The 13,101-nt window shown below is 32.9% G+C and overlaps 2 protein-coding genes and 1 long non-coding RNA gene across 4 annotated transcripts in view; all 3 read right to left on the bottom strand.

Annotated features, from left to right (window-relative positions):
* tacc (transforming acidic coiled-coil protein) overlaps positions 1-6,002 on the bottom strand; it is a 49,577-nt gene extending 43,575 nt beyond the window's left edge. The window contains exons 1-2 of one of the 2 annotated variants that reach the window (XM_075289088.1): positions 5,822-6,002; positions 4,335-4,400 (exon numbers count right to left, since the gene is read on the bottom strand). In XM_075289088.1, coding sequence (XP_075145203.1) covers positions 4,335-4,400; positions 5,822-5,911 — 156 coding nt within the window. In that variant the 5' untranslated portion in view covers positions 5,912-6,002. Of the gene's footprint in view, positions 1-1,843; positions 2,053-4,334; positions 4,401-5,821 lie in introns of those variants that run through there. The other variant, XM_075289089.1, reaches the window with a different exon arrangement.
* Positions 6,003-10,284: 4,282 nt separating this feature from the next.
* On the bottom strand, positions 10,285-11,089 carry LOC142220130 (uncharacterized). The gene is made up of 2 exons (XM_075289084.1): positions 10,618-11,089; positions 10,285-10,514 (listed from the first exon to the last, which is right to left on the bottom strand). Exons 1-2 carry the CDS (start codon positions 10,975-10,977, stop codon positions 10,491-10,493), a joined length of 384 nt encoding a protein of 127 aa, XP_075145199.1. The 5' UTR covers positions 10,978-11,089; the 3' UTR covers positions 10,285-10,490.
* A 930-nt stretch (positions 11,090-12,019) lies between these two features.
* Positions 12,020-12,469, bottom strand: LOC142237231 (uncharacterized). The gene is made up of 2 exons (XR_012722404.1): positions 12,290-12,469; positions 12,020-12,232 (listed from the first exon to the last, which is right to left on the bottom strand). It is a non-coding gene; the product is annotated as an uncharacterized LOC142237231 (long non-coding RNA).
* Between the last annotated feature and the right edge of the window lie 632 nt (positions 12,470-13,101).

Below are 13,101 nucleotides of genomic sequence, written 5' to 3'. Positions count from 1 at the left end.
TCATTGTACTACTACAACTAAATAGTAAAGTATCAGAGACAAAATATCAATTTTAAATGTAAATAATCTAAAATATTAATAAAAAAAAGTGGAGTGCATTTAATGTATTAAATTAATGTTGTCAATTGCCTCTGTAATGCCCTTTGGCGCTGAGGCTACAAGAAGTATGAAAAATACAAGTATAAATTATAAATAATAAAAAAAGAAATGAAAAGCCGCGCCGCTTTTAGGGATCAAATATCTAAATTTCCACTTCAAAATAAAAAGATGCGAAACATCTCGACTTCACATTTGGACCATGGAGGATGAATTTTAAGATGATTAGTATTAGAATCAACTTTTCGATCGCTTACAAATGAAACTTAAATGACATGAAACTCTCGCTAGACAGGGGTTGCATGGAAAATTTTTTTTTAGGTTTTTTTTTTAAGGTAGAGGAGACAGAATGTGAAATTTGAAAATTAAGGATAATCTGATGTGTCGAGCTTAGAATAAAAAATATTTCTAATCAAAAAATTTGCTACACACAAAAAAATTTTTTCTGATTCAATCACGAAATTAATTGACCCAATTAATTTTTAATTGAAATGTCTTCAATCACAGAAATGATAGTATCAATTAAAAAATTAATTGAAGGCCAATTAAAAAGTTAATTGATCCAATTAAAAAATTAATTGATACTATTATTTTTGTGATTGATTTTTGTTTCAATTAAATAATTAATTTTAATTGGAAAAATTTTAGTGAAATTTTTTTGTGTGTAGGAAGTAATTACTTTATATATTCATTATATAATTAATTTTTTTACACAAATCCACGGATAAAAATTAAAATTATAATCGAATAAATCGAAAGATTAATTGAAAAGGGAGGTGAAGTACAACAAAATAATTTATTGTCTCAATTAAAGAATAATTGAGTTTTGCCTTCAAAATCAAATCAAATTTTTATTGAATCAATTCAAAAAATAATTAAAAGTGTTGAAGAAATCAATTAAATTTTCAATGGCCTGAATAGTCTGTGTGCCTGAAATGAATCGGATTGCCACTTTAACCTATGTCTGATTGATTCTATAATTTTTGTGATTGAAGCAATTTTAATCGAGAAAAATAACTGGATCAATTAATTTTGTGATAAACCCTAGCTCTGACACGATTTAAAAGATAAAAAATGATCCGTAAATTATGTCGCTTATGGTGAAGATTTTTCACCCCAGCGGTTTGTCGCACTCTAACATCTTTTTGGTGCTTCGTATCTTGGTATTAACAATTCATTGTTTATTATTTATGCTCCAATTTTAAACTATGTGCTCAGCATGAATTGCCAAAAAGAAAACAACAATATTTTGGAAATACGTACAATTGCGACATAACCATATTGTTTTGCATTAAATTTAATATTATATTTAATAATAAAGTTTTTCTACTTTTATTTATGATGTAATTTTTTTTTAGTTTTATCCCTATTTTAATGAAGCACGGTTAGTGCTACGTTAGCTAACGAACATTTAAATCATATTATGGTTTCAACACATTGATTGACATTTCGGGTTTTAATATTATTTATATTACACAAGTAGCCGTGAAATTAGCGAAATACGAACATAGTACCCCCCTTGAAATAGTCCATTTGCTAACATTTAGGAAAATAATGCTTTTCGATGAATTAGCGTTTTTGCAAGACACGCAACACTATTAAATAACCGGTGCTAATACTGTGAGGACGCGGCTAATAGTAGGTCCATTCATGGGACAATGAAATGGGGCTCTACTGTATTTTATGATAGAACTTTTCCGTATCCGTCATGTAATATTCGTGGGAAGTATGTATATGAAGTACTTACCTTTCCATTGTCCACCTTTTGTTTTGCAGCCGAATTTCCCATAGTTGATTGTAATAAAAAACGTTCTTAAATAGATGTTTAGGCCGTTTTATTTTAAATGCAATGTATTCTCAATCACATAAAATTCACTACACTATTCACACCCACAATTCTTGGATAAAAAGAAAAATAAATAGTATTCATTTTTCACTTGACACCATATATCAGTCAAGGTAATGAAAATATATCGCACATGTTTCTTAAACGCAAACGAATGAATACATCAGCAGAGGCCAGTATTTACTTTTATTGAAAATTTTGAAATATTGAATTTTATTGGATATTTTGCAAAAACATAGACTACACACAGAAACTATGAACCGAAATATTGAAATAAACGAAAAATAATGAAACTTTGTTGATACAAGAGATCGGTATAAAATTAAGACAATGAGAGTAAATAGTTCGATTAAAAAAGTAAACATGTAAAATTATTGAAACCGCCAAAATATTAAACAGTAGTAATCTCTTTTCTCAATTTGTCATTAGCAAGACCGAACGAATTGCACGACGAAATAGCGTCAACTGAATTTTTATTTTGTTCAAGCATTTCAAAGTGATCGACGACTGGACATCAATAAACAAAAAACCTCCCACCCCTTCATAATTACAAAACGCAAAGAGAAAGAACTCACATCGGCCACACAGAGCCAGAGACAGAAAAAGCACATAAAACCACAGATGGCCATCTATGACGAAGCTCTTTGCCTGCACCTTTTCCCCAAAGAATATATTTTTATTTTTTCACAATTTTACATTTCTAATAGCTAAGTCAGAGTAAAGTTTTTAATTAATTGGAAAATATCCGAGTGCTACTCAATAGATTGATCAATGACTATGTCTCTGTTGGTGAATTTGTGAAAGACAAACAGGAAGAGAAAAACAATGAAGATATGCTTTTAGTGGCAAGAAGTAATACAATTATGAAGTCATTGTGCTATATTGAAATCAATGGTCTATATGCTAATACCAATATTAACACAATAGGGAGGGGCAAAGAAATGATTTACCTATTTCATTTTACATTTTCGATCTATAAAAAAAAAAAAAAAAACATTTACCAAGCTAAGCCATAAAATATAAGAAAGATAAGTAACAGCAGCATTTGCGATAAAAGAAAGTATTTTGAGCGTTCTCTCTTGATGTAGTATAGTACTTTCAAGCAAAAAAAAATATATATGACCCACCAGTTAAGCCAAATAAGCTTTAAGTAGTCACTCAATTGCTTTTAAATGCTTTTACCAAAAATATTAACTTTTAATTGAGAAAAGAGAAAGAAATATGACCTATTGTCGGTTATTTTTCTAAGATATTATCAATGAGATATCGATGAGAATTTCTTTAGTATACAACACATGTTTGGTTGGCTTTATGTTTATGAAAGTTGCTTAAAAACAGAAAAGCTAAATTTAGGCAAAGTGGCCTTTACCTTATATTTAGCCCTACTGAATTCCCAAATCGGCTGATAAAATTGGATTGTTTTAAGAATTTTTCATGAAGTTTTCCCCCGTTTTCCAGTGGTATTCGAAGTAAATGCATATGTTGGGAACTGTTTATGGGCATTTCGTTCGTTGACTAATGACGTACCAAAAAGATTTGACACTTTCTACTAAAGCCCATGTAAACCAAAATTGGTCAGAAGATCACTTTACAGAACCTATACAGTTCGTTAGATTTTAATCTAACGTCAATTGAATTTGTAACAATTACCCTGAAAATTGAATGTATAACATAATTTGCTCGAAGAATCTATAATATGGCAAGATCTCACATTTGCCAAAATCAGATTTTGAATATCTTGAGATCCTCCCGTACCTAAACATGAACCGAAATGACCGAGGCTTTGCAAGAGTAAAGAGGAAAAAGTGGGAAGACTAAATAATCCCAACATTTTACTTTTTTCTGTAATTTACAATGAGGATTTTAAACTGACTTCGCATCTCTGCACAAATCAGTGCATGTTGTGAAGGGCTTATTAACAAGTTAAAGTAAATAACTCATTATGTGGACAATAATGCTAAACTGGAAAATTATTTGCTAGCATTATTTACAAATGTCTTCGTACTGGTGACTAATCCGAGAAACACACAAATAAATTCTTGTTAATTGTAGAAAACCGCATTGCTTTTTACAGAGTTTCGCTTTCGAACCATATTAGGATTATAAAGAATATTTTAATTCATCATAAAACTTGATTACATCATGCATTTTATGCATGCCTGTAGGGCTATAAATGATCAATCCTGAATTATTTTTCGAAATAATATTTCCCTGTAATCAGTACGTACACTAAATGTAAATTAATTGAAATATTATTAATTTTGAAATAATTTATAGGATATCCAATCATATTAATCACTGTTTATATGTATGCACAATATTTTTTCTAATGATTGTTATTTGACTATACATACATTAAAACTTTTCTATGGATAGAAAATTATGAACTTACCATAATCATTGTGTTTAATTCCTTCAAAACTGGTCGCCCAATTGTCTCACCAGATTCTTTTGCAGCCTACATTAAAAAAAAATATATGTATTGGTATAAGATAAATATTATTGCAAAATTTAACACAAAGTGAATCGTTTTGCAAATACGTACTATTGTAAAATTCTTATATGGAACTATTCAAAACTAAAAACACCGTCTGAAATCACCCCATATACACTCCCAGCAAAAAATGGCAGTTCTTCTAAAGGCACTTCCAAAAATGCCCTCCCAAAGATTTTCTTTATTTTAAGTACACAGGAAGTTATTTTTACATTTTAAATTATTTTGTTTCAAACAAATTATTCAAATTTGTTAAAAAAAAATTCTAAATCCATTCTAGAAAAATTGCAAAATCTTAGGTGAAACGTTTTAGACAAGCGTTAGAATGCATCAAAAATCATTAAAAAAATATAAAAATTATTTATTTGGCAAAATATCACAAAATTTCATAATTCACATCCAAAACATTGAATTCGGACCACACCTTAAGAAGTGATGCAAATTCAGGGCAACGGCTGTTGAAATAGTGGACATCCGTCCTATGACAAGCCCATGTTAAATTCATCGCTTCTGCGCCAATTTTGCACTACTTCTGGATCCAAAGAGGACACTTTCACTACTTTTTGTGCTGGGCTATTTTGATTTTCATATTCAAGCCCCAATTCTGGCTTATGTGAACTCTATGCCGTAAAATTAAAGCTTAGGTTAGAACACATGAACTCATGTGTTGAGTTTAATATTTTGTTTATAATTCAAAGCGTATCCTGGATTTGATCACGAAGATCTAAAAAGAGTTGCGATAATGGCCCAAATTGAAATACATTATGAAATTATTGTTCTATGTTTTGAAATAATATTGAAGATGATTTTCGCGTTTTGGAAATCTAGGTGTGAAATGTATCAATAAAACAATTATTTTCTTTGTTTTTTTTTCAGACTGACAGAAATAAAAATAATCACCACAAACCAGTGAACATGTTTAGCTCATATTGGATCACGGAAGGAGTGTTTAACAAAAACCGTGTCCAGATAATTGTAAAATGAAAATACTTTGATATTCATTTGGGTCAAATATTTGCCTAGTGTGAGCGCATTTTTGGTCCTTAATTAAAAGTTCATAACCACCTTCCGCATTGGATAAATGTTATATAAAACAATCACTTCCTGTTGACCAAACATCCACAATCGAGTAGTTTTGTAGGTTCAGAATACCGGGTCCGAAGTATATCAAGGATACAAACAATAGTAAATGTAATGGCGCCAAAAAAGCCTTCGTGTAGGAATGTAATCAATATAATTTTTAAGTATAAGGCGGATCAACAAATGCATCATGTTGGGAGGAACATAGTCAATGTGTCGTCATTTCAAAGGAGTGTTAATCTATTTCCAATTCCCTCTCTTCCACACAGAAGAGTTAACCTAAAATAAACACAATTGGAACATACCGTAGCCTCAGATCCAGGTGATGATGGTGGTAATTCGAAAAAGTTTAAGGATGAATCACTTGACCGTTTTAATGATTTAAATTGATCCATTATTTTGTTAAGTATTTTTATTTTAACGATTACCGAACGAAAATTTCAAATCTTTCGATTTTGCTTTTGTCCGCGTCTTATGTCTTCTTCTTTTTGTTTGGAATAACAAGCCATAACAAAATGATAGCACATAAGGGGCTTCACTGACGGTATGAATGGGAAATCATCCTTGATTTTCAAAATTGAAAAATGCTTGAATTCAACATCAATTCAAATTCAAATTCGAAGCCGAAGCCGAAGCCGAAATGCTTTGCTTAAAACTTTACAGCCTGTTTCTGTATGTCGAACGAGCTCTAAGTAAGTAAGTAAGTAAGTAAGTATGTTTATTTGAGACTTATTAATTTCGATTACATTGATGATATGAACTTATCGATAAGTTAGTGGTAAACTTAGAACTATATCTGTCTTGTTCTAATACACAGTTAAATAATGTAAAATAGCTCTTGCTTTATAGTGAAAAAAAATCGATTGTGCGTACATGGCACATGAGATGAATGAAAAAAAAAAGGCTTGCTCATTAACCTTTGTTGTTGTCTTACAGAGCGCGAGTGTCTGTTGTTAAAATAAATAAATGTTTAATACTAAATCTACGACTAAAAAAACACTTAAAACGAATTAACAAATTGTATGTTAGCGACGAAGGCTAATATAATAGCTTTTAGAGTACAATGGTATTTTTTTTTATACTAGTATCACAGTTGAAGCGAATATGCATGAGCATAGGGCAGGTACGTAAGTATTGTAATATGACTTATGGTCTAATATAAATAATTGCACGTATTTCTTCTTATAGACTAGTTTATAAGAGAGAGTTAATTATAATTATCATTTATCCTCTATGTGTTCCAGGTGTCGTTTTCTGGAAGAATTGCGGCAAGGTAAGATTGACTGATTCGTTGTCAAGTAATTCATTAATGATGGCAACAGACGAGAGGTATTTAGAATCAGACCAATTAGCATTTTCTTCAATGTTGTAAATTGTGCTCAACAATTCATTTTCATGTGCGGCAAGCCTCTCGATGAATGAACGCTGGAGGTTGAGGGCGTACCTGCATAATGGTTGGACTCCAGATGTTTCATAAATGTGGGAGTTGGAGAATTTTTTTTCGCGGCTTTGGTAATGCTTGTTGACGCATTTTCTTAATATTTTCCGTTCAAAGATTTCTAATTCATTAGCCACTGTCGGGGAGATAGTGAACCAGATTGGAAATCCATATATCAACATTGGTCTTATGGCTACTTTGTATAGTAGGAGCTTTGTTTTTTGAGGTAAGTATTTATTCCCCAGAATGTATGAAAATGACCCAAGTATACGTTTTGTCTTTTTCAGCGATAATCGGGCATGAGTGTTGAACTTTAGCAAGTTGTCGAAAGTGACTCCCAGATATTTTATTTCTGTCTCGAAGGGAATTTCGATGCCATTTAGTGTGAGTTTCAGTGACTTGCTCTCAGGGACTACAAACCTGGGACATTTACCGGAAGCGTTTCTTATACATATTGCTTCAGATTTTGATGCATTAATTGTTATTCCCCACTTTACGTAGAAGTCGCTAATGAGCTGGAGGTGTTGTGTTGCTTTGTGTAGCGCCTCTGCCGGGGAAGTGCTGTGGGCGTAAATTAAACAATCGTCTGCATAGAGAATTGCCTGAGAGTCCTCGTGAGTGTGTGGAAAATCATTCAGGAAAATGTTGAACAGAAATGGGGCCAGGACACTGCCCTGAGGTACCCCGCTATTTACTTCACCTAAGCTGGAGGATATCCCTTGAATGTTTACGGAGAATTTTCGGTTCGTAAAATAGCTGGTAAGCATTTTCACAATGAATGGGTCAGTTTCCAATTCAACAAGTTTGTATAAGATTCCCATATGACATACAGAATCAAATGCCTTTTGAATGTCTAATGCAATGGCTACAGTACATTTTTTGTAGTTGAGATTTGAAATTATATCATTGTGAAATTTCAAAAGTGCATGTTGGGTGGAATGACCCTTTTTAAAACCAAATTGAAAATTTGGAATTGGGTCAATTATGTAACTATTTTCCATTTTCTCCTTTAGGACATGCTCAAAAAGTTTCCCAATGTTAGAGAGGAGAGAAATTGGACGAAAGTCTGCCGGTTCAGCACTATCCGTTTTTTTCTTAATAGGCAATATTTTTGCTACTTTCCAAACAGAGGGAAAATATCCATTATTGATACAGTGATTAAAAATGCATGTAAGTAGTTTTAATGTTGCACTGGGGAATTTTTTTATAATAAAGTTTGAGATTTCATCTATCCCACTTGACTTTTTATTATTTATATTCTGGATAATGTTTCCGATCCGCTCTATATTAGTAAAATGGAGATTATCAGGATTTTGAGAAGCGTTAAAGTCATCATCAAACGAGTATATATGTGGAGTTGTGGCACTAATATATGCAGGTACTTTTGTATTTAAATCCGAAACTGGTTGTAGGGGAATTGTTCTCTGAAACACTGTGTTGTAATATTGTTGAAAACAATTGGCTATTTCATTGGGATTCTTGGAAACATCATTGTTGATGGAAATTTGGCTGCAAAATGGAGACTTTATTTTACCAGTTATTTGGTATATTTCCTTAAAGGCGGACGGACCAGGTTTTATATTTTGTAATTTTTTATTAAATTTTTCTGCTTGCTCAATATTAACGGATTCTTTTATGATTATCTTCAACAGCTGTATTTGCTTCGAAAGAATGGTATACTCAATACTCACTCTGTTTCCTGTGCGATGAAAGATTTTTTTTAGTTGCTTCTGCCAGTCGTGTTTAAGTTTGAATAGTTTTTTGGTTCTTTCTGACAACGGGAATTTATTATCAATGATCTGGATTTGTTGGGAGTGAGTATTATGTATCAATTTATATTTTTCATTGAATCCATTAATTAAATCATCAATTTCGATATTTTCCAAGTTATTATTGTGTGGAGGCAACAATCGATTTGAGGCAGAATCCAAGTCACGGCGAAAATTATCCCAATTGGTGTTTTTATATGATATTATGGTATTTGGAGTTCTCAGAAGGAAGCCAGTGTGTTGAAGTTTTAAATTCAGTTTAAGTGGGAAATGATCTGAGAATGATGGTAATGATGATATCTGAAAATTCACCACGTTTCTACTGATTAGATGAGGACTGACCAAAAAATGATCGAGATAAGAGGGTCCATTCGGATAAGATGGAGAAGAATCACATAATCTGGTAACATCCAAAGTACGATTTTCCAGCCAATTGTAAAGTATTTTACCATTCGAATTTTCGACGACATCTCCCCATGCGGAATTTTTCGAATTGAGATCTCCACCCAGCACAAAAGCATCAAAATTTTGACAAAGACGAAGTAATTTTTCCAGATCATTTTCAAGTTGCTGAGCTGGGTGATTACATGGAATGTAAACAGACCCAAACAAATATTTTTTTGTGGTATTATTAAAAGAAGATTCGACTTTTATCAGGGATGTTTTGATGCCGACATCATTTAATAAAACTTTGTCATAAAGAAATGTGTTTTTTAAAACTACAGCAACACCCAATGGTGAGTTGTCATACACAAAGTTGTATCCATCTAGTTTAACTTTTCTTTTTCCTTTCAGGTGGCATTCCTGAATGAAACCAATGTCTATTCTATTGTGAAATAGAGTGTTTTTGAGGTCAATTTGTCTGCTGGAATCAACCAGAGATCTTATATTGAAGGTTAAAAAATTTATGACTCTATGGTCCATAATTAGTTTTAATCTTGTTTAGGATACGAATAAATTCGGCTTTGGCCTCAGATTTTTGCATCTTTGGATATTCAGACAGGAATATGTTTATTTCCTGCTCAATTGACAGCTCTTCTGGCTCAAGGAAAAGTGAGCTTAATTTCATAAATTGTTCAATGATGGATGGTTTTTGTACTGTATGACTTGATACAGGACGTGTATTAAACAGACTGGCAAAACTTTGCTCTGGGACGATACGCGAAACACCAATAGCACTTTGGACATTGTTCCTTGCAATGGAACGTTCTTCTGCCGCATTGGCAATTCTTTGTTTTCTGGCTGCTGCATATTTTTTGTAAGTGGGGCAGCCTCGCCAGTTTGCAGGATGTCCAGGTTCTTTGCAATTATTGCAAAAAGGTTCATTATTATCTTCTCGCTTTCTCTGACACTCACCAGGGTTGTGATTTTGATCACACTTTACACATCTGTAACTAGAGTTACAATTTTTTGCAGTGTGACCCCATCTCTGACATCTACGGCATTGTATGTCCGTTTCTTTTCTTTTCGGCTTTTCCCATACAACTATTTGATTTTGTAGACTGTTTATTTTAGAAACATCACTTACTATTTTTCCAGGAAATAAAGAAACGAGGAAAAGGCCAGTGTCAATATTGTTTTTTATGGAATTTGTAGTTGTGAATTTGCTTATGTTTGCTACAGTGTCAGGAACAATGGTATCTAGCTCAGATTTTATTTCATCAATTTCAGTGTCAGAAGTGAGACCTCTCAATACTAGAGATGATTGTTTCAATTCTTTCGGTGTGAAAGAATAAGAATGAATATTTTTCTCCCTTAAAATTGCCATCATTGAGGTATGGACAGTTGTATCTGCAAAGTAAATTTTGCTTTTATTTTTGTTAATGTTTTTGATTTTAAATGAAAATTTTGGAATTGTGCTCCGAAGAGTGTCAACTAGTGTTTTTATATTCACATTATAGATGTAAATGGGAGGACACCATTTTGGTTTTTGTGTAGTTTTGTTGTTGTTGATGTTGTTTTTAATTGGTGGTTGCGAGCTGGTACTGGGACATTCGATATTGACATCAGCCAACACTCCAAGGATGCCAAACCTGTTCTGGTCAGTGGGTTGGTAATTTTTTAATTTCTCCGACAGGCCAGGAATAACAATGTCTGTTGGTTGTAATGCATTTTCAAGCCGCTGCCTTTTACGGTCGTTGACTTGATCATTGTTATTGTTGCCGGCAATGACCACTTGTTGATGCTGATTTGATGAGGGTATTTCTACCTCCGCTACGTCACACTCCATATCGTGTGGGATACGGCCAGGCATATTCTTTGCAATATTTGCAGGAGAATTGCCTGGGTCAACAGTATTACCGAAGAAAATATAAAATTAAATGAAATTTATTTTCCGCAAAATAATATACGTCTGTCTATGTTCAGTGTTGCCAACTTTTTTTCCGAACGAGCTCTATCGAACGACTGAAATGCACAGAAACAGCTGATTTTTGGTAATAAATTCAGCTGTTTGTCTCCATTTCAGTCGATCGATAGAGCTCATTCGACATACAGAAACGGGCTTTTAAACTGAGAAATTGTTGAGAAAATCACTTTGTCTAGGGAAAGCAAACACAGAATACGTTAGCTTAATGTGTAAAGGTGCTAAGTCAATTTTTTTAAATTTTACAGGAGATACAAAATCTTAATAAATTGTGAAATAAACCTATTTTCGAATAACTGTAAATGTAGTTACCATAAATGCTTTCAATACAAACAGTAAACTTTCCGCAAAATCGCACACAAAGAATTGCTATTAACATTTTTTAGCAAAGCCTGCTCAACCTAAAATTTGACTTAGCACGTGTACAGGTGCTGACTTAGCATTTTTACACATCATTACCAAACAGATATTATTATATGTATTATATATATTAAATCCATTTTGCATCTTAATCCATTTTTTCGTAAAAGGTTGACTTAGCACCTTTATGCGCTTTACAGACTATCAGTTATTCCGGACGGAATGTCAGTGTTTATAAAGAATCTTACAGTGTGTCGGATCGATACGACTTGTCGGCGATGACTAAATAATTGGTAAATGTGTTATCGATCCCATCCCTGCCAACATTTTTTGAATTTGGGGACTCTTTTGAGAATCCCCACTACGTCGAAAACAATCATATACGACATCAAAAACTCGTCGGAAAAGCGCCGTCACTATTGAGAAGTTGTACCACGCCAAGTTACTACAAAAATGTTTCGCATGAGTGCAATTGTTAGGTGCCTTTATAGATCAATTTAGAACGACGCCAATAAGGGACCCTCCAAACAATCAGAAAAAGTGCATTTTAAGATAGTTGTAAAAGAATCATTGTGGTCGAGTAAAACACGTTTGTTTAGATATTTATTAATTTGATTAAACATTTACAAATTCTTAAAAATATAACATTTATACCTCTATCACATTACATTTAACATAATTTTTGGCATTAATGATGATGTTGAGTTACAAGTAGCGAGTTACATGTTGCTGCGTCTATCAACCAGTGTTTTTATTCCATGGAGGCAGCGTGTCTGTAAAATATCTGAAAAACAATCACTTTATTCCATTTGGAAAATCACCAAATTGTTCACCAATATACCTTTCACAATTTTAAGCGCATAATCTATGTTTTCAGAACTTTATTTTCGTTTTTATTTAATTAAAATATAACAAGCTGGTTGCGCTTGGCGTTTCACAAAAAAATGGCTTTTTTAACAGTAGGGACGGCAAATTACTTGCATGTACTTTTTGATGTACCTTTTCATGATGGTTGAAGTGACATTTACGAGTCTGTGGTAACGATGAGGTTGAAATGGAACTTTGAAATGCTGGCAGGGCATAAACATGCAGCAGTATCGATTATGCCTTCGGACTTAACTTATAATGTGCACAATATATGGGATATGTTCGACACGAGCATTGTCGTCCGGAATAACTGATAGTCTGTAAAGCGCATTACACATTAAGCTAACGAATACTTTTTCTAGCTCTTCAAATTTTGCATTAAACACAAACCAAAGTTTGTTAACTCATTTGTACGAAGAAATATACATATATTCCAGTGTGTTCGAAAGAAACTCATAACAAACATGTCGCAGTAATTTCGAGTGAACGTTTTTAATATGGACTTCTTAGTAGTAGGCTTATTACAAACGATGCGTCCTCCAGACTATAAGTTTTTTCCGGACGGAATGTCTATGTTTGTAAAGAATCTTATAGTGTGTCCAATCGATACGACAATTCGTTGATGACTACATAATCGGTAATTGTGTTATTGATCCCATAAACATGCAGCAGTATCGATTATGCCTTCGGACTTAACTTATAATGTGTCCAATATATGGTATATGTTCGACACTTATTATCTTCACGGCGCATTAATGTATTAAATACCATCTAGACATCTAGCGC

This window comes from Haematobia irritans, chromosome 1, assembly GCF_050003625.1.
Source record: "Haematobia irritans isolate KBUSLIRL chromosome 1, ASM5000362v1, whole genome shotgun sequence".
Taxonomy (NCBI): domain Eukaryota; kingdom Metazoa; phylum Arthropoda; class Insecta; order Diptera; family Muscidae; genus Haematobia; species Haematobia irritans.
Note: the sequence above shows the minus strand (reverse complement) of the source record. Positions and strands in the feature narration are given on the sequence as shown.

Bases quoted from the DNA above. Each gene is read 5' to 3' on its own strand.
- LOC142220130 (XM_075289084.1), bottom strand. From the start codon at position 10,977: ATGCCTGGCCGTATCCCACACGATATGGAGTGTGACGTAGCGGAGGTA. The intron at 10,515-10,617 runs GTGAATATAAAA...TTTACTTTGCAG, and splicing joins CTCCCATTTACATCTATAAT to ATACAACTGTCCATACCTCA.